Below are 18958 nucleotides of genomic sequence, written 5' to 3'. Positions count from 1 at the left end.
GCTATACTGGGGCATTAGGACCCACATGGACTGCAGGGTGAGTGCCCCCTGCTGGCCCCACTAACACCTCTTCCAGGAGCAACCTTGGCTTTTCCCAGGAGGTCTCCCAATTGAAATTGATCAACCTATAGCTGAAAAACTGTTTAGCCAATGAAATCCAAATGCTGCAGGTATGATTAACCAGGACAACACAATTTCAATACTGTCTAGAGTTTCTTCTTCTCTGACTATAAAGCTCAAAGTGAGAGGACCTAATGTGAAAATTGCAACTATTACCATGGTTGTTTGCTAACCTGTCAGGGATATTATATTCCCTACCGGTGCAGCAAGACTTTTTTGTAGCACTTTTAATATAGAAATACTTGAAGCAGTATTTGCAGTTTAGTTTTTGAAACGGCTCCCAGTAGCCTCCATGGCCATAAAAACAAAAGCCAAAAGAATTATAACGATGGATTAATTCACATTACTGAAGACTCAATTAAGTCCTTATAACCGACATCCATTTCATAAATTGTCCCTTTCACATTGCTACCCTGTCATATTTCAAAAACAACAGAACGCACCTGGAAGTCCTGAAAACGCTTGCGGTTACAGTTATCACTTGTTCTTCTGCAGCTTTTTTAAAGTGCTTAAAATTTCACAAATTCTGTGTGTTTTTAGACACCAGGTTTCTAAACACTCGACAAAGTGTATGTCTGCCCGCTGCTATCTTTCCTGTCTCTTTCTAAACGGGATGGCGGTCAACCCAGTATGAGAAAATGTTCCCTAAAACCATCAGTAAAAGAAAATCAGTAGATCAGCATGGGACCCCGTTTCTTAGAGGTTCAGTTCATGAATGAGGGGCAGGTCTCTTTGCCTGGAGGTGAAAGGGAGGCTGTCTGGTGCCAGCACTGCCCGTGCTTGAGGTTACCTCCTTCCAGCCTGGTGCCGACAGCATGAGAGAGATCGGACCGGATCGGCTCATCCACTCGAGCCCCAGGTGAGCGAGAGCTCAGACCGCTGTCACCTCGACCGACGGTGATCTTCGGAAAGCAGCGAAGCAGATGTCACCAAACGGAGAAGCTCCACATGCATCCGACACGCAAACTTTGGAAACGATGTCTATTCAGTGAAAACCACTCACAGACAGAGTTCACATCATTCATGTATGTTTCAAAAGTTCCAGGTGGCGGATATTTGCATGTTGGAAAGTCCTGACGAACGTGCAGGGTACCACCGAGACATGTTATGGAAAGCAGAGGTGTGACATGAACTGCCCCCCCCCAAAAAAACAACACACATCAACAAGCTCCATTTACAGGAATCAAAAACCAGTATGTTTATAACCAAACTTGCTCCATGTTATCCCCAGCTGGTCACTCAAAGAATGGCACATCTACCAAACCTTTAGTGTCTCATTTTGGCTAAGATCTAAGATTAAGTTTGCATCCAAGAAAGCTGAACAAAAGTACAACATGGTGCAGCTCTTCCCGTGCCACTCAGACCTTCCATCAATGTAACCTGTGCAAGGAAGGACAAGACTGAACAGACCGGACAACCATCGAAAACAAAAAGAGAAAGAACCACAGAAAATACAGAGTGAAGTTTAAAATCCTCCCTCCAGGTACTGCACGTAGAAAACAAAGGAGACTAAGTATCAGAAGCCGACGATGTAGCTGGAATGCTAAGTAATCGAAAGAGAACCGGTTTGTACTTTGGTCAGTTTTGCTCAATTATCACTTTACTTAAGAAAATTAAATAAGCACCACACATAAGAAGCAGCTATACATTTTGGAGACCTGGAATATGTTCTGCATATATACACTTTTTAACGGTCATCACTGCTCATACATCTATTTCTTTAAACTTTTTTTTCCCCCACACAGCTTATGATCTGGTTTGCCTGTGACACACTGAGGAGAGGAGAACAGCAAAGAGGAGAAATCAGTCTTTTGCATCCCACCTCTCTAACAAAGAGGAATATTGTACCATCAATCCTAGTGGCTTTTGCAGAGAAGGCAGAGAGGGTGCAGCAGTGCCAAGTCCTCAGCTGCAGAATCCCTGTTATTTTGGGGGGCCGGAGGGGGGTGGGAGTGCACCTCAATCCGTTTAATTTCTGGCTGCGATGACCACAGACAAGGCCACGCCTCCTATGGCAACAGCCGTGGCGCCGAACAGCCATTTCCAGTTAATGCTCTGGGGAAGGAAAAAGAAACGGAAGAGATTTGCAAGAGTTTGCCGATAAAAAAAAAACACAAACATCTCCACACCTGGATGTTCGGGGCTGCTGCTCAGCTGTCCCGGTTGTTATGGATACAGCCAGTTCATTAGAATTTCTTAGTTCAAAATCCAGGGATCAGGTGTTGAATTAAGGGCTCAGTCTGCAATATTGCAAGTTTCTTGCATATTGCAAGACAAATCTTTGCTGGCTGCCCCCAGGGACTGAAGAGCTGCTCTGCAAGTACCATCAGCTCTCAAGTCGCCCAGATTGGTGCCCCTGCATTGGAAACCGAAGGGGCAAAAACTGGAATCTCTTGAAAGTCCAGCAGACCACCCTGCTGCCCACATTTTTCATGCCGCTCTGAAGTACTGATCTGATCTGGGCCCCCACCGACTGGACGGTGCAAATCGGTGCCAAGCTTAAGACGAGTTAAGAATTCGGGGTCACCCCACTGCTGTCGTCGTTCTCCTGCTCACCCATGGGGATTTGGCAGCAGGTTTCTGCACGGCGGCGTTCGTGGGATTTCCCAGCATCTTCTTGTACAGGGCCTGCTCCACCCCCTTCTGCTCCGAGTGCCTCTTCACGATCTTGGACAGCTCCGCGTGGATAGTCTGGGGGGAGGAGACGCGGGCGCAGGGGGTCAGGAGGTGGGTTTCACTGCTGTGCACTCGTACAGGAACACGCAGAGGACCAGACCACTGGCTCACTGGGTAGACCAGGGGTCGCAGCGCCGCCAGTGGGAATTAATTCACACCAAAGGCTGCTGTCTCGTTACAAGACAAGATCATGCCACTTCCTTTAGATAAGCTGTACGGCAGTATGAGAATACTCACGAGGAGTAATGCCAGATCATTTAGAAAAGTCATTGCTTCTTTTCAATGTTTCAGAAACGGAGGTATGGGGGGTATGGAGTCAGCCGCACAAACCTACTGAGCATGTGCGAAAGTAACACCAGGAGAAGGGCGTGGTCATAATAATAATTGCTTACACTTATATAGCGCTTTTCTGGACACTCCACTCAAAACACTTTACACTTAATGGGGATCCCCTCCACCACCACCAATGTGCAGCATCCACAGTGGTCATGGCCATCTGGGGTCAGGTGCACCAGTGGAAAAGGGGCACTTACAGCACTGGCATGGGCACCATGTAAGCTGGCAGCGCCCCTCTCAATATATGCAACCAGATAATGACTAAGGGCAGGTCAGACTGTAGCGGCACTGCTTGTTTTTTTTCTCCCCCAGCTGCTGTTAACTCTGGGAGAAAATCCTCCTCACAGGCATGAGATCAGGACTCAACTGCGGCTATTTTCTTGCAGTGTGTAAATCAATTAACATAAGCTTGTTTGCAGCATGCGTAACAAACGGCGGCGTGGCATAAAAACATCCGTCACGTATCAAACAATGAACAGGTGCATAGTCTTTCTTTGCTGCATTAAGAATGTGACCAATAATGACTAAGAATGACATACCTGCCCTTAACCTACTGTAATGTGCACTCTCGACACCTTTTCACTTTTACAACTGCACTGTGGGAATGTTCAGCTGGGCTGAAAAACTGGTAATTAAACCATCTGTTATTGTAAGATCCCAACTGTGCAGCATGACCACAGCTTCTTGGAAGCTGTATTAAACACCTTAGCAACACCAATAAAAGTCTCAGATGCACAAATGCCAAGTAAAACATCACCACCCTGTGCTCAGGCAGAGACGGGTCAGATGCAGACCAGGCCCTGTGAAACAGTACCGTGGTCCCAGCTTGTTTACACAGGGAACCTCACAGCCCCCCTCGCATAAGTAGTGGAGTAACAGCTTGTGCAATGTGACACGTGTGCCAGGGGACAGCCTATTTTGAGCAACAACAAGAAATCGGATCCGGCTGAGCGTGCAGGCTGGGTTTCATGACCTTCCGTCAAACTTCACTGGCGCCACCTGGTGGACATTTTAAAGAACCGCACACCAACCTATTGAGTGTTATTTCCCTACACATTTCACCCCTCTGTGGCTCAGGATCTGCGCCTGTGGCTGGAAGGTTGCTGGTTCAAATCCCACAGCTGGCAGGGAAATCCTACTCAATTGGGCCCCTGAGCAAGGCCCTTAACCCCAACTGTTCCAGGGGCGCCGTATAAATGGCTGACCCTGCGCTCTGACCCCCAGCTTCTCTCCCTGTCTGTGTGTCTTATGGAGAGCAAGCTGCAGTCTGTGAAAAGACAAATTCCTAATGCAAGAAACTGTCCAATAAAGTGATCTTACCTTATAAAACTATCTTAGCCTGATAGCTGCACTCCGGGCTGCAGTACTAAAGATCAAATGACCCTGTGATTGCCCAGTGACCTATCCACGAGCTCATCATTGTATCCTCAGTCTGCTAAACATTACAAGTGCAGTCTGCTGAGCCATCTGCCATCAGTGCGGGTTTAACCTAAGAGACCTCCCTATTTTTCCGGTATCAGAAATACAGTAAAGGGGTTGAATTGTTCCGAATCTGCAAATGCAAAACGGTGACACAAAACTGCACACGAGGCGTGGGTGGGTTTCTAGAGCCGGAGAGGTCATGCCGGCCCTTGGAGATGTCACCTGCAGCACTGATCTCTCACAACCCCCTCCCAGAGAGCACGCGCCACCCAGCAGGGGGCAGTACCTTGTTGGTGGGCTCCAGCTTCAGCGCTCTCTTCAGAATCCTGATGGCTTCAGCGTACTCTCCTTGCAGAGCCAGGACCTGGAGACGCGGCCGGAGAGGAGGAGACGATTCCAGACCCAGGAAAAAGGAGTGTTGAGAGGTTTGCAAAAGACACAATAAGAACCCCCCCACAGACACACAGACACACAGACACACAGACACACAGACACACAGACACACAGACACACAGACACTTCTCCACAACCCCATGGTCACACCAGACCCCTGCTGGACAACACCAGCGATGGCTGGAGAACCCCCATACAGGTCCCAAGGGAGAACCACCCCCCAGGTCCACCCAAAGAGCAGGTAAACAGACAGAGACCCTCCACTGGGGAGGTCACAGGTGGGACAGGGGCTTTCACCTGACTCCTTCAGCGAGATCAGCTTTTCAAGCCCTGTAAAAGCCGCTGGACCCACTGCGTGGGGGATGTCTGGGTGGCGGCTGGGGGCTCGCGGCCCGTTCGCCTGACCGCTGGCACACAGCGGGGGCCCCGCTGCGGACTCTGGGATACCGGGCCGCCCTCACCTTGCCTTTCCTGAAGAGGGCCTTGATGTTGTCGGGCTGGTGCGCCAGGACGGACACGCAGGAGCGCAGGGCCGCCTCGTGGTGCTCCAGCTTCAGCTGCGCCGCCGCCATGTTGTTCAGGCACTTGACCTTCACGTCCAGCAGCTCCTCCTCCTCCTGCGCGGTGATGCCCACTGCCGCACAAGCACAGCGGCGCCGGTCACACACACGCCTGCCCGCAGCGGCACGGAGCGCACGGCCCCCGTCGCCCCGCGGACACGCTGCTACTCACTGCCAGCAGCTACTTTGCTCTACAATCACTTACAGTAGTAAACGCTCATTCGATGGGCCACACACAGAAGCTATATTGCCAATTTTGTGAGTGGAAATGATGTACCCTAAGGAAGCGCGTTGCTGCCATTAAAGAAAATAAATATTTCATATACTGTATATATTCCAGTCCGCTCCCCACACACCAGCTCTCAGCAGGGAAGAGAGCAGAGTGATGAAGCCAGTTCAGAGATGGGGATTATTAGGAGGCCATGATTGGTAAAGGCCAATGGGAAATTTGGCCAGGACACCAGGGTAACAGCCCTACTCTTTTCGAGAAACAACCTTGGAATATTTAATGACCACAGAGAGTCAGGACCTCGGTTTTAAGTCTCATCGGAAGGACGGCGTCTTTTTACAGTACAGTGTCCCCCGTCACTATACTGTGGCATTAGGACCCACACAGACTGCAGGGTGAGCGCCCCCTGCTGGCCCCACTAACACCTCTTCCAGCAGCAGCCTCAGCTTTCCCAGGAGTCTCCCCTCCAGGTACTGACCAGGCTCCGGGAGTGAGCTGCAGGGTGACAGAGCTACAGTACGACGATCGTGCTGCAGCACGATTTTCACATCAAGTACACAAGAACGTACTTCCTCGGAATCCCAAGACAGCACATGATTTTTCCCCCTCGATGGCAGCAACGCCCCTCCGTACGTCCCCCGAGAGAAAAGCTCCGAACCCCGCGAGCCGCCCGGAGCGCCGGCGCACCTCCGGAGCCGGATTCCGTGATCTGCAGCGCGATGCCGTAGGAGTTGACGGCGAAGACGTAGTCCCCGCGCTGGTAGCAGGCGTTGCCGCGCGCCCGCTTGCGGTCCGCCAGGGCGATCTTCTCGCGGGGGGGGAGCAGCTCCAGGTCGGGCGCGTCGCTGGCCTCCAGCAGCTGCACCTCCAGGCTCAGTGCGGCGGCCGGGGGCACGGCCGGGTCACTCTCGCTGCGGGGGGGGAGGGGGGGTCACACACCAGCCAGACCACAGCCATTCACTTGCTTGTGCACTGGAGCTCCGGGAAGCCGAGAGGATCCGGTCTCCTTCCCACTTTAATCCAGAATTTGCCATTTCCAATTCCCCTCCCACACCAGCCAAAGCCATTCAGTGCTCAAGTCCGGAAGGCCCTGTTCTTGAACATTTCCATTACGGAAGCATTCCTGGGAAAAAGCTCCGGGAGAAGGAACCCTATCTCCAGGTCACACTTGCCTGGGTCTTTACAGGCTACAACTCCACCGTCATGACCCAGTGACCAGCTGAAGTCATTCGATCAGCTCACAAAACCCTGCAGAACCTACCCATTTCCTTCAAAGTTTCACTTACTTTCCTAAGGTCCCATAAGCGTACTTCGCGTCTGAACAGATCAGGGCCTTCTCTTCCAGTTCCATGAGCTGCACTGCCAGGTCCAGCGCCTGCGGAATGAGAACAGCAAGGCGGTGAGTGTCATGAGTTCGTGCACAGAGCCGCCTGTCTGACTTGGGCATGCCAAAGGTCAGATTACACAGGCGCTCACAGCGAGGGCGAGATCTTCCTTTTTCGTGGCAAATCCTTCTTTTGTGTTTGTGGTATTAAAGGGAAACTGCAGTCCCAATTTCTCAGACCGGTTATTAAATTTCGGCAACACATTAAATTAATCGACGGTGCCGCAAAATGTGACGCGTCCTGAGTGAAGCTCACAATCGGGAAATCTGGGAAAGTCCTGCAGGACGTCATGTTGTCACAAACCCCAGGTCTCCCTACGGGGGAGAGTGAAAGTCCCCAAGAACTGTGACGTGAAGCGCAATTGATGATTAATGGAATGACTGATGTACGAGTGAACAAACACAGGTGGCGCAACAGACATTTCATTACAAAGATATTGCAACGTGATCTGCAGGCAAAGTTAACGAGCAGCATTTGTTGGCAAAACTGTCCTGAAGTCAAGAGAAATACTTCAGCTGGATTAAAAGAGGTGTATTCACAAGCCTGCTGGTTTACAATGAAACAGGGCTGCTTCTCGTCACCCTAGGTTTTGTTGCCTCGTTCTGAATCACAGAACATGGAGCTGCGCATACCTGGAAATTTAATCTATTTTGTTATAAGTTACTGTGTACATTTTACTTTCATTGTGGTTTGAAGTGCCCTCACGAATGCCAATTCTTTCTAACCCTGAAATATAAAAATAGCACTGCAGTTCCTTTTTTTGCGTGAGGAAAAACATTCGGGTCCCATTGTTTCCTGGGGGCAGATTCTCTGACCGCAATGAAAGGGTCAGACAGAAAACACGCTCACTGGAAAGAAAGGACCCCGAAATGCTCTTTCGGAGGTGCAGCTCAGGAAGCAAGCGGACACGAGGCCAGCCGCCCCCCCACCCCCCCACCCCCCCACCTGGATGACGTCGCCGTCTCCGAGCGTGAAATCCAGGCTGGGCTCCTCCTGCACCAGGGAGCCGTCCTGCAGCGAGGCCTTCAGCCGGACCCTCACTGTCTGGCCCTTCCTGGGCCGGCTGTCCGGGCCCCTGCCAGCCGCCAGCACCTTCTTCCTCAGCTGCCCGTTCCCTGCGGAGAGAGCGCGGGAAGGAGGTCAGTCCCCGGAACACAGGAAGGGAAGGGGAGAAGGAAGAGGTGCTGGACCGGGGGATGATCAGAATGAAAAGCAGACACACCCCCCCACCAAAGCTCACTCATCCATCCATTTTCTAACCACTTCATCCAATGCAGGGAGCCAGAGCCTATCCCAGCAAGCAACAGCACAAGGCAGGGTACACCCTGGACGGGACGCCAGGCCATCAAAGGGCGCACACACACACTCACACCAGGGCCAATTTTCCCAGAAGCCAACTAACCCACCAGTATGTCTTTGGACGGTGGGAGGACACCGGAGCCAAAACCTCTTACATCCAAGGAAAAACAGGGATCCACCCTCCTCTGGATGAAATACTGAAGTTGGTTATAAAGGAAAAGCATGAACATGAGGTAACAGAACATCACCATTCCCTTCGACCAGCAGCTCTGTCACCCCGCAGCTCCCAGCTGGCAGCCCTGGCCAGTACCTGGAGGGGAGACTCCTGGGAAAGCTGAGGCTGCTGCTGGAAGAGGTGTTAGCGGGGCCAGTAGGGGGTGCTCACCCTGCAGTCTGTGTGGGTCCTAACGCCCCAGTACAGTAGGACACTATACAGCAAAAAGGTGCCATCCTTTGGATGAGACGTAAAACTGAGGTCCTGACTCTCTGTGGTCATTAAAAATCCCAGAGTAGGGGTGTTACCCTGGCATCCTGACCAAATTTCCCATTGGCCTTTACCCATCATGGCCTCCTAATAATCCCCCTCTCTGAACTGGCTCCATCACTCTGCTCTCCTCCCCACTGAGAGCTGGTGTGTGGGGGAGCGGACTGGTGCATCATCCAGGTGGGGGTACACCCTGGTGGGTGTGGAGGGGATCCCCGTTACCTGTACAGAGCTTTGAGTGGAGTGTCCAGAAGAGCTGTATAAGTGTGAGGAAATATTATTATTATTATTTTTATTACCCAAGACATCCAGCCACTCCTCTCCCTCCGAGGAGTGCTCAGTCGCAGGGCTCTGCTCACTCCCAGTCCCGTCCTCCCCTTCCTTCCGAACAGCCGCCTTCTTCCCTGCAGCGGTGTCTTCCAGAGGAGGAAGATCCCCATCATCATCATCGTCCTCCTCCTCCTCGTCATTCAGCATCTCGAAGTCCTCGCCGCCGTCCAGCAGGGAGGTGCGCCGCAGCCGGCCCGGAGACTCGGCCCCGCCGCCGGCCGCCTCCTGCGCGTCCCCCACGGCCGCCATATCTGCGCTTCAGAGCACGGCGAACTGGGGAGAGGCGAAATGACACTGACCACCCAAAACAGACACCACCCGGAGACACGAAACCCATCGACTGCAGCCCCCAGATGACCCGACCTCCCAGTCACGTCCTCCCTAAGAGTTAGGTACCTGCTCCGTGAATGCTGTAGTTAAATCGCCCTGTTGAATAAAAGCAAGTAACGTTGCTAATAGAGCCAGGAGCGACGGACGTGTCTGCGAAGGCCCTTTTGGATCGGCTGCGAAATCGCAAACGTAATACAAAACACGGATCTACCCGCCTACCCCTCTCTCCCCCCGCCCGGCGGTGCAACCTGTTGTACGATCTGATCCCGTCTCGGGCTGTGAGATCCACATCCAGGTGGTGTCGGGATGCGTTTCGCACTCAGACCATTTATCGATCAACAAGAAAAGTCGTTTTGGGGGGGGATCTGCTGCGGATTTATTCGACCAGAACACAGCCTATAGGAAACAGAGCAGTTGCTGCTCATCCTCATCTGGGCAAGCGGGTTGTGATATAATCTAATCGAACATCTGAAGTCCAAATTAATAATCTTGCGATCGCCGCTGTAGAGGACCCACCGCCAGATAAGAAAAATAAATCGAGTTACCCACACATTTTCTCAGCGGAACCAAAACAAAGTTTAAATGACTGACGCAAACATTTTAACGCTGCAAACGGGAGCAGAAACGTCATGGAAGTCTGAAATATGAAACGAATACAACTAGTACACTTCCTAGCCGGCCCTAAACCACACGTGGGACAAGTGCCTAAACTGAACACAAAGGAGTGCATCAGCTGCGCTTCAAGATACGGAGACTAAGTTTTTTTTTAAATAAAAGCGACTTTATCGCGTCATTTGGCCTGAGGTGATAGGTGATGAGTACGCGTCAGGGCAAAGTGTAAAGCTCCAAGCTGCAGTTTCTCTCACACGCGTCGCAGGAGTTTCTCCTAGTCAGAATAGGGTCGTTAGCAAAGCGAACCGTCCTTACCTTGCAACGTTATGAATTCATACAACGCCGTGACGCCATCAAAATTAAGCTTTCATATTTCTTCCTGGTCACCTTGGACCTTGGTCGCCAAGCAATCGCAGAACACTTTAACCCCGCCCATCGCACGATTCTATTGGCTTCTACTCCTCACTCCATTTTACTATTGGTCTGTTCCGCTGTCACTCATTTTCAGACCATAGAGTTCAGTCATCCGGGCACAGATGGTCCCGCCGCTAGTCTCTCCGGAAGTAGAGGCGGTTCCCTCTCGCGCACTCGTAGAGATGAACAGAGATTAGAGTGACGCGTGATCCTCCCGTGTAAATTACAGCGCCATCTTAGTGGGGTGAAAATGAAAGCAATTACGCTACGATTCTTGCAGTCATAACACAACTCTGTCATTGCATGGTTTGAAATCTTCTTAAAAGTTGGTGGAATATATTCATGAAATGACTTTTCCTATGAAGCTGTTATGATACGGATGCAATGTTCTCTTTAGACGTAGTCTGGTTTTATTCTATTGAAACTGCACTCCAACAGTGGATAATGTTTTTTGTAATATTTAAACAAATGCTTTTTTACTTCAAAACCCTATTATGCAGAACGAGAAACGGATTCTCTCGTATACATAAAGAACTTAGAGAGAATTGGAGTTTTAATCATAATTATAAATAACAAATAATTGTTGTTGTTAATAATAATTAATAATAATAATAATAATAATAATAATAATAATAATAATAATAATAATAGTTGCTTACACTTATATAGGGCTTTTCTGGACACTCCACTCAAAGCGCTTTACATGATGGATGATGGATGATGCAACAGCAGCCATAGTGCGCCAGAACGCTCCCCACACACCAGCTCTCAGTGGGGAGGAGAGCAGAGTGATGGAGCCAGTTCAGAGATGGGGATTATTAGGAGGCCATGATGGGTAAAGGCCAATGGGAAAGTGGCCAGGACGCCTGGGTTACACCCCTACTCTTTTTGAGAAACCTCTGGACCAGTCAGGACCTCGGTTTTACGTCTCATCCAAAGGACAGTGCCTTGTTTTATAGTATATGTCCCTGTCACTATACTGGGGCATTAGGACCAGACCTCAGGGTGAGAGCCCCCTACATATGAGATCCCAGGCACACTCTGAACCAAAGAGCTCCTTGTTCCGGCCCTCAACTTTACCCTGATTTATGCAAGTAGGAGTGGATACGAATTCCTGTACCATTTACGGAGCCCTTAACATGAGCTGTGAAAGGTCTGAGTTTTGCCGAAGTCAGTCCAGCCCAAAATATATGTTATCCACCAAACCTAAAAGGTTTGAATTATAGGCAGTTACCATTGAGGTTGAGAACTGATCGAGAGACCCATTGACCCGAGCTTTGATCAAGAGTGATGTCTGATATAGAGTGACAATCTCTCCAGGTTCCGGAAGTCTGCACTCCACCAGGTTTTTTAGGTAATTTAATAATCCCCAATGAGTTAAGAGCTGAAAACATTGGGAATGAAGACCAGTTGAGGGAACAACAGATTCCAATTAAGTGGTCAAGAGTCCAGAGTGGAATAGCGATCAGAAGACCCGACAGCCCTCCAGCAGAAGGTGTGAATATTGTCCAGGTGATACAGACAGTCTTTCCCCCACAGGTAACACACGAGGAGAATTCCTCAGATGAGCTCCTCCTCAACCACCACAGTGCAGAAGAAGCAGATTCCTGGGGAGGGCAGCTCAGACTCTGTCTCTGCCAAAGACCGCTCCACAAGTTAAGGTGATACAGGGGATACCGAGAGGAAGAGAAGATATTGTTCCAGGTAAGTTTTCTATCCATCATTCAGAGAAAACTGCTTAATCTTGGTAAAGATCACAGCAATATGGAGCACCAGGCAGGGCCCCACCCTGGATAGGAGGCCAGTGCATCGCAGTGCACACAGGCACAATGTATACACACCAGCTGTTTTTACTAGCTCAGCCTTGTGAGGTAAGATGAACCGGGAGCTCTGGGAGGAAAGCCACGGGCATGTGGAGTGAAGATGCAGACTCCACACAGAAGGCCCCTTCTGTTCAGAGTGGAACCCAGGACCCAACACTGTGAGACAGCTGTTTTAGCAACCAAGCCACTCTTGCTGCTCTCTTGGATAGCCAGCAGCCATATCACCCTGCAACTCACAACTGGCAACCCACTGAAGCTAAGCAGGTGTGAGCCTGGTCAGTACCTGGAGAGGAGACTCCTGGGAAAGCTGAGGCTGCTGCTGGAAGAGGTGTTAGTGGGGCCAGCAGGGGGCGCTCACCCTGCGTTCCATGTGGGTCCTAATGCCCCAGTATAGTGACGGGGACACTACTGTAAACAGGCGCCGTCCTTCGGATGAGACATGAGACTGAGGTCCTGACTCTCTGTGGTCATTAAAAATCCCAGGACGTTTCTCCAAAAGAGTAGGGGTGTTACCCCGGCGTCCTGGCCAAATTTCCCATTGGCCCTTACCAATCATGGCTTCCTAATAATTCCCCCTCTATGAACTGGCTTCATCACTCTGCTCTCCTCCCCACTGAGAGCTGATGTGTGGTGAGCGTTCTGGCGCACTATGGCTGCTGTCGCATCATCCAGGTGGGGCTGCACACTGGTGGGTGTGGAGGGGATCCCCATTACCTGTAAAGCGCTTTGAGTGGAGTGTCCAGAAAAAGCGCTATATAAGTGTAAGCAATTATTATTATTATTATTATTATTATTATTATTATTATTATTATTATTATTATTATTATTATTATTATTATTATTATCACCTGGACTCTTTGTTAGAGCCATGATGTACTCTGACCAGCCAGGGCCCACAGTGCTCAGCCCTCAGCTACACCCACTGCAATGCGCACGGATTGTGTGCTTTCACTTTGGTTGAATCACAACAGCCGTGGGGATGGGTTTAAGGAGCACTACACAGATAAGAGTGCACACCCAGCATTGCTGCAATTGGAGTATCAGAGACATTGAGGCCCTGCAGCCTAGGAAATGGAATTGAATTGCTATTGTCAGGTTGAGGCTGCACTTCAATCAAACAGCCCCTGAGAGCCTCGATACAGCAGGTGGTTTAGGTTTCCTGAAGTCTTCAACAGATCGGTGTTACCCATTTCCTCTGGTCTTAATGTGACTAAGAAGACCCAACGCACTGCAGTCCTCCTGGGCCAGACTCAAATCCCCAGGGCCCAAGGCTTCTTCCTGAACTCTCCTGAGGTGTTCACATGTAGATCCTGACTGGCATCTGGGAGTTCTGCACGGACAGCTCAGGGTAGGTCAAGCCAGGGAGGGGAGGTGCGTGCCATGATGTGAGCCAAGCATCAGCTAATGTCGGCCTCAGTGCCAACTCATTGAATGGAGGCACGCACTTTTCTGCAGACTGTCCCGTGCGTGAGTGCAGTTGTGAAAGACGAGGAACGGACGTTTACCCAAGGCCCCGCGGGGCTGATCTCAGCCGCTTTTAAATGCAGCAGGGGCCCTTGCAAACGGTAAGAGCCGCAGAAGGCTGTAAGTCAGAAAGATGCAAAAAGCATCTCAACATGATCTCAACCACACCTGTGCCTTGCGGCCCGCTGTAGGACTTCACCTGCACCGGAAGCTTAAGAGCACCGCCATTGGCAAAACATGCGATCAGAGTTTTAGTTTCTTATGTATTTTGGTCTCTCTTCCTCTCCTCCCCCTGCCTAAGTTAATCTGGATCCAGGAGGCTCTAGCAAGCACCCTCAAATGGACCTATAACTTCTGCAACAATCTCGCATTCCGGATTCCCTCCCAAAAACCAGGAGGAGCTGCACATTCCTGCCCTTCCGCCATGCAAAAGAGGAAGCTCGGGATGAGCTGTGTTTTTGTGTAATTGGGGCTGTTGTGTGCACCAGGTTGATCGGCACAGAATGCTAAGTGGCTCCCTCATCTATCTGCGTTTTCCCAGCGGGGCAGGTCGCTGCAGGCTGTGCATATCAAGGTTGGCTGGCTCTGTGCACAGCCTGAGTGGTTAACAAGCCCCGGTATTAGTGTCAACTTGCTAAATTGTATGTAACTTTTTAGTTCACACTAATAATCCTGCTTATTGATTTCTTGTCTGAGCCTTCAGCCTGGTGTAACACTAATGGCACTGGTCAATAAATATCACAAACTGTTGCTCACCCACACACACACACACTCACACACACACTCACACACACACTCACTCTCCCTTTCCCCTAATCTTAAAAATCACTGCTCGACATCACTCCTGGGCTGCTGGAGGAGGTACAAGAGAGACAATGTTTCTAATAGGATCTGCACTGCTTAAGCCCCCAGGTTTCTCTCTTGTTTGTTAAAACTGCTTGCTTAAAGGTGTCTTATCTGTTAAGGAAGGAAAGGTGTTTCATTGGTAAATGCAGCACACCACCTCATGTTGTACTATGCACACCTATTAACAAGCAGAACAGCCCATGCATGCACAAAGGAGGCAGAACAGAGCGATTTCTACACTAAAGGCCTGGGGAGGATTATCTCCGCAGGGTGTCTACAGTAGGCTGATTAAATGGACCCTATAGATCAGAACCAAGGGCCAGCAGGGTGAGAGGTCAGTGCATTTTCGTGAAGGTGAGCCTACTAAGTTAATCGAGCCAGTCAGGGCTTGATCTGATTGACTTAATTGTTTTCACCATATCATTACTCACAGGTTGCAAGTTCGCTCAGTGAAAAGGTGATAGAAAGAAATCCACGAATCTCATAAGTTGAAGACCGAAAAGCAATTTTGAAAGGTTGAAAGAGGCGAATGATAAGTTCAGCTTCGTAATTGACAGCTCAGGTGAAACAGAACCCCAGCAGGGGCGGACTGTCAGGAGGTTTCGTGCACAACCCTTGGGATGTCCGCTCAGAATCTGAAATAAATTCTTTGTAATCCTGGTCTGCATGATTACCGGCCAGGGATAGACCACTGCTGCATTCTTCCATCTGGACTCTGATCTGGACAAGTCCTCAATCAATTAGCTGACTCTAAGCTGAATCTAAGATTATCTTTCTCAGACGACCGTGAGAACTGATTGAAGAGAGTTATAATAAAAAGATTTGCAAGAGAAAGGAATCACAGCTCCATGGTCACCTGCTTCCTCCTAGGGGCCTCTGGAGTGAAGGGCACTTGCATTTCAGCCACTGCTGTGAGCCGCGAGACCAGTAGGGGGCAGTCTTTGCTATTCTGTTCCGTTTCTAGCTCTTGTTCCAGCAAATGTTTAATCCCTAAATTGACAAGTGGCAGCACCTGGGCTACATTAAACCAATCCAGTAACTGATGCATTGGTAGGATCACAGTCCTGTAAAGGTCCAGACTGAAAAAGGCCCAAGTCTCTGACCTCTGACCTGGGGCTCTGTACATGCCCCTGGAATCTCCAGCCGATTGACCAAGTCGCTGGGGTTCCACACCTGTTCCGAGAAGCTGCCATGATTGCAGGGCAGTTCCCGTCTCTGAGGTCCAATCAGGGACATTTTTGCCATCTGTCCACCATGCCCCTGTCCTCTCCAGGCTTTGCCTTAAGCGCAGTTAAGGAGGCTGCCCCTCAGGTGGACGTGACCAGACCCACAGGCAGTGCAAGCTCTGCGCTGTCAACACTGTGCTTGAGCTCGCAATGCTGTTCGGAATTGGTTGCCGCAGTTTCTAAGTACATCTTGTTTTAGGAGGAGATGTTTCTTGGTTGTTTCAATTTTCCTTTGGAGTGTTTAAACAGCGCTTAGCTCATATCTATCCTGATTATATCAGAAAGTCAAAATGTGGCAGTATTCACCTAGAGCATTGTTATACCAGGTGTTATATCACTATAGGTGTTAACACTCATTTATGAGGATTTTTTCTTCGCTCTCACAACAAGAGCATCTGGTTCATAAGGTATATTTGGCACTTAATTATTATTAAGATTAAGGCACTTTGTTTGTCACACCTCAGTTCTGCAGAGAATACAGGCACCAGGGGTTGTTTTATTCCTAATTGTCCTGTACGTAGTATTGATTCAGTCTGCCCTAAAATAAAAAAGCAAAACATGTATTTTCAGGTTTTTATGCACTTTTTTTTATCAGTCTGCTGTACAAGTGTTTCGGGAGTTAAAATCCTTTGAGCGACAGAAACATACCCCAGCATGTCTCTGACAGCAGACAGGATTGCCTGACAGCCTATTAGAGTAAGCAGGCGAGGCTGTACAAAGAATATTTGTTCTAAATCGATGCGTTGTACAGTCATTTATCATTGAGAGAGAGGGTGTCCAGTCCTGGTCTTGGAGGGGTCAGTGTGTCTGCAGGGTGTCCAGTCCTGGTTCGGGAGGGGTCAGTGTGTCTGCAGGGTGTCCAGTCCTGGTCCTTGGGGTCAGTGTGTTTGCAGGGTGTCCAGTCCTGGTCCTGGAGGGGTCAGTGTGTCTGCAGGGTGTCCAGTCCTGGTCCTTGGGGTCAGTGTGTTTGCAGGGTGTCCAGTCCTGGTCCTGGAGGGGTCAGTGTGTTTGCAGGGTGTCCAGTCCTGGTCCTGGAGGGGTCAGTGTGTCTGCAGGGTGTCCAGTCCTGGTCCTGGGGGTCAGTGTGTTTGCAGGGTGTCCAGTCCTGGTCCTGGAGGGGTCAGTGTGTTTGCAGGGTGTCCAGTCCTGGTCCTGGAGGGTCAGTGTGTCTGAAGGTTTTCTAGGTCTCTTCAAAGCTGTAGCACCTGAAGAGCTGGGAGAAGCTGTTAGATTGGTGCCATTAAGCCACTTACGAGCTGATTGAGCTCGTTAAGAGCTGGGTTGGACTGAAGACCTGCTGACACTTTGACCCTCCAGGGCCTGGGCTGTCCATCCCCGAACTAGAGACCAGTGCTGAGACACAGTAACATTAATAACACCGACATACTGATCAAGGGGAGAGGTACAATTGCTGTAGAAAAGTATTAAACTGGTCCAGTTACGTGGGTGATCATCTCAGCTAGGTTATTAAGAGCTGAGTAGTCATGAAAACCAGCAGATACTGTGATATTCCAGGACTGGAGCTGTGCACCCCTGAGTACAGGTGCGGTTAATTGAATTGAGGAGAAGCTGTGGCTACTGGCTGGAACTGAGCACTGGAACAGGCTCAGCTGTCAGTGTCCACATGCCTTGTCTAAAAGATCAACCCTTCCCTGGGAAGGTGTGGGGTGCAGTTCCTCCTGGAACCAGCAGGCGGCAGGAGATACTTGCATGTGTGCGCTGGACAGGATACAGCAGCGACAGCAAGGAAAAAACTGAAGACATCCATAGCGATGATTGAACACCAATGCCAGAGAGGGCCTGCGTCACGTCTAGGTCTGGGGCGCTCAAGTTTATCCAGCCTAGACGCGCACAATAAAACATCAGTGGAGAAGCCAGGGCGATTCCCAGACAGGGGCAGCGGTATGAAATGCAACAGTCTCCCTCCGGAAAGCCAGCGATCATTGGGGGTCCCCCTCTGTTACCAGAGCTCTGGAGTCACTCTGGGAGCAGCACAGGCTGGACGTGCTTCAGGAATCTGGTCCAGGAGTCATTCGGCTCTGGCGATCCAGCCTGAATATGTGCCCTAACAGTGTCACCACTCCCCTCAGTGCCCCATGGGAGAAGCAGCAGGGGGCTGGCCTTCAGAAAATAGCAGAGTGGCAGGAGGCAGGGCATGGCAGAGGCTCGGACGCCGATCAGCACAGCCGTGGCTCTGGTGGGGGTTCGGTGGGTGCCACAAGAATCAATTAAAAATCGTTACTCGGGCCAAAATACTCACTAACGCCACAGCCAGTACTGATTCAATCCATTCTGGGACAGGAATTTGGAGAAAAAAGTAAAACAGTTTGAAGGATGATGATGAGTAACAACTGAATCACAAGTTATCAGAACATCAGAAAGGTTGCAAACATTAGGAAATCATTAAGGCCCATCTAGTCTGTTAAGTAGTTGGTGGTTAATTGATCCCAGGATCTCATCAAGAAGCCCGAGTATCGGCTGCAGCAACATGACTGAGCAGGGTGTTCCATACTCCCACAACCCTTTGTGTAAAGAAACACGTCCTGCTCTCCGTTTTCAACACACTTCCCGCAGTTTCCCCTTGTCGTCCCCTGGTTCGTTATTGGGTTGAACTGGTCTTGGTCTCGGGCTTTGCCAGAACTCAAGTTAGACCCTGGTGTTTTCTCCTCTGTTTTTAGATGGGCTGTAGAACCCCCCCCCCCCCCAGACTCCCCACACAGTATAGGCAGGGGGGTGTTAGGAGTTTGGCGTGGGGTTCCAGGGTCCCCAACGAAGACATGCCGAGTCCCGACTCGGCTCCTGTTCGCTCCTACAAGGGGTTTGGGGGGTGAGGGGCGGGCCCCCCTGTGCCGAGACTGCTCTCCTAAGCGGAAAGCGAGTCAGACCTCTTCCTCCAGAAGTGAAGAGCCCCCCCTGGCGTCTCCTAGAACTGTTTCCGAGTGATTCCTGCCCCCCTGCCCCAGAAGAGGCCCGGGAGCAGGCTGCGGCCAGAGGGAGACGTGCACGAGC

General features: G+C 50.4%; 1 protein-coding gene across 3 annotated transcripts; it reads right to left on the bottom strand.

The window, feature by feature from the left end:
• Positions 1-1293: 1293 nt before the first annotated feature.
• On the bottom strand, positions 1294-10632 carry fkbp8 (FKBP prolyl isomerase 8). 3 transcript variants are annotated; one of them, XM_088622009.1, is made up of 9 exons: positions 10492-10632; positions 9204-9507; positions 8067-8236; positions 7023-7111; positions 6424-6647; positions 5409-5581; positions 4841-4918; positions 2677-2811; positions 1294-2175 (listed from the first exon to the last, which is right to left on the bottom strand). In XM_088622009.1, the coding sequence occupies exons 2-9, from the start codon at positions 9481-9483 to the stop codon at positions 2089-2091; spliced, it is 1236 nt and encodes a 411-aa protein (XP_088478135.1). In that variant the 5' UTR covers positions 9484-9507; positions 10492-10632; the 3' UTR covers positions 1294-2088. The 3 variants fall into 3 exon arrangements, with proteins under 3 accessions (XP_088478135.1, XP_088478136.1, XP_088478137.1); XM_088622010.1 differs by lacking the exon at positions 10492-10632 and adding an exon at positions 9813-10335; XM_088622011.1 differs by lacking the exon at positions 10492-10632 and adding an exon at positions 9631-9758.
• Positions 10633-18958: the final 8326 nt, after the last annotated feature.

The sequence above is a fragment of the Lepisosteus platostomus genome, chromosome 27, assembly GCF_059453375.1.
Source record: "Lepisosteus platostomus isolate fLepPlt1 chromosome 27, fLepPlt1.hap1, whole genome shotgun sequence".
Taxonomy (NCBI): domain Eukaryota; kingdom Metazoa; phylum Chordata; class Actinopteri; order Semionotiformes; family Lepisosteidae; genus Lepisosteus; species Lepisosteus platostomus.
The sequence above is the reverse complement of the archived record's forward strand: the minus strand, read 5'-3'. Positions and strand labels throughout refer to the sequence as shown.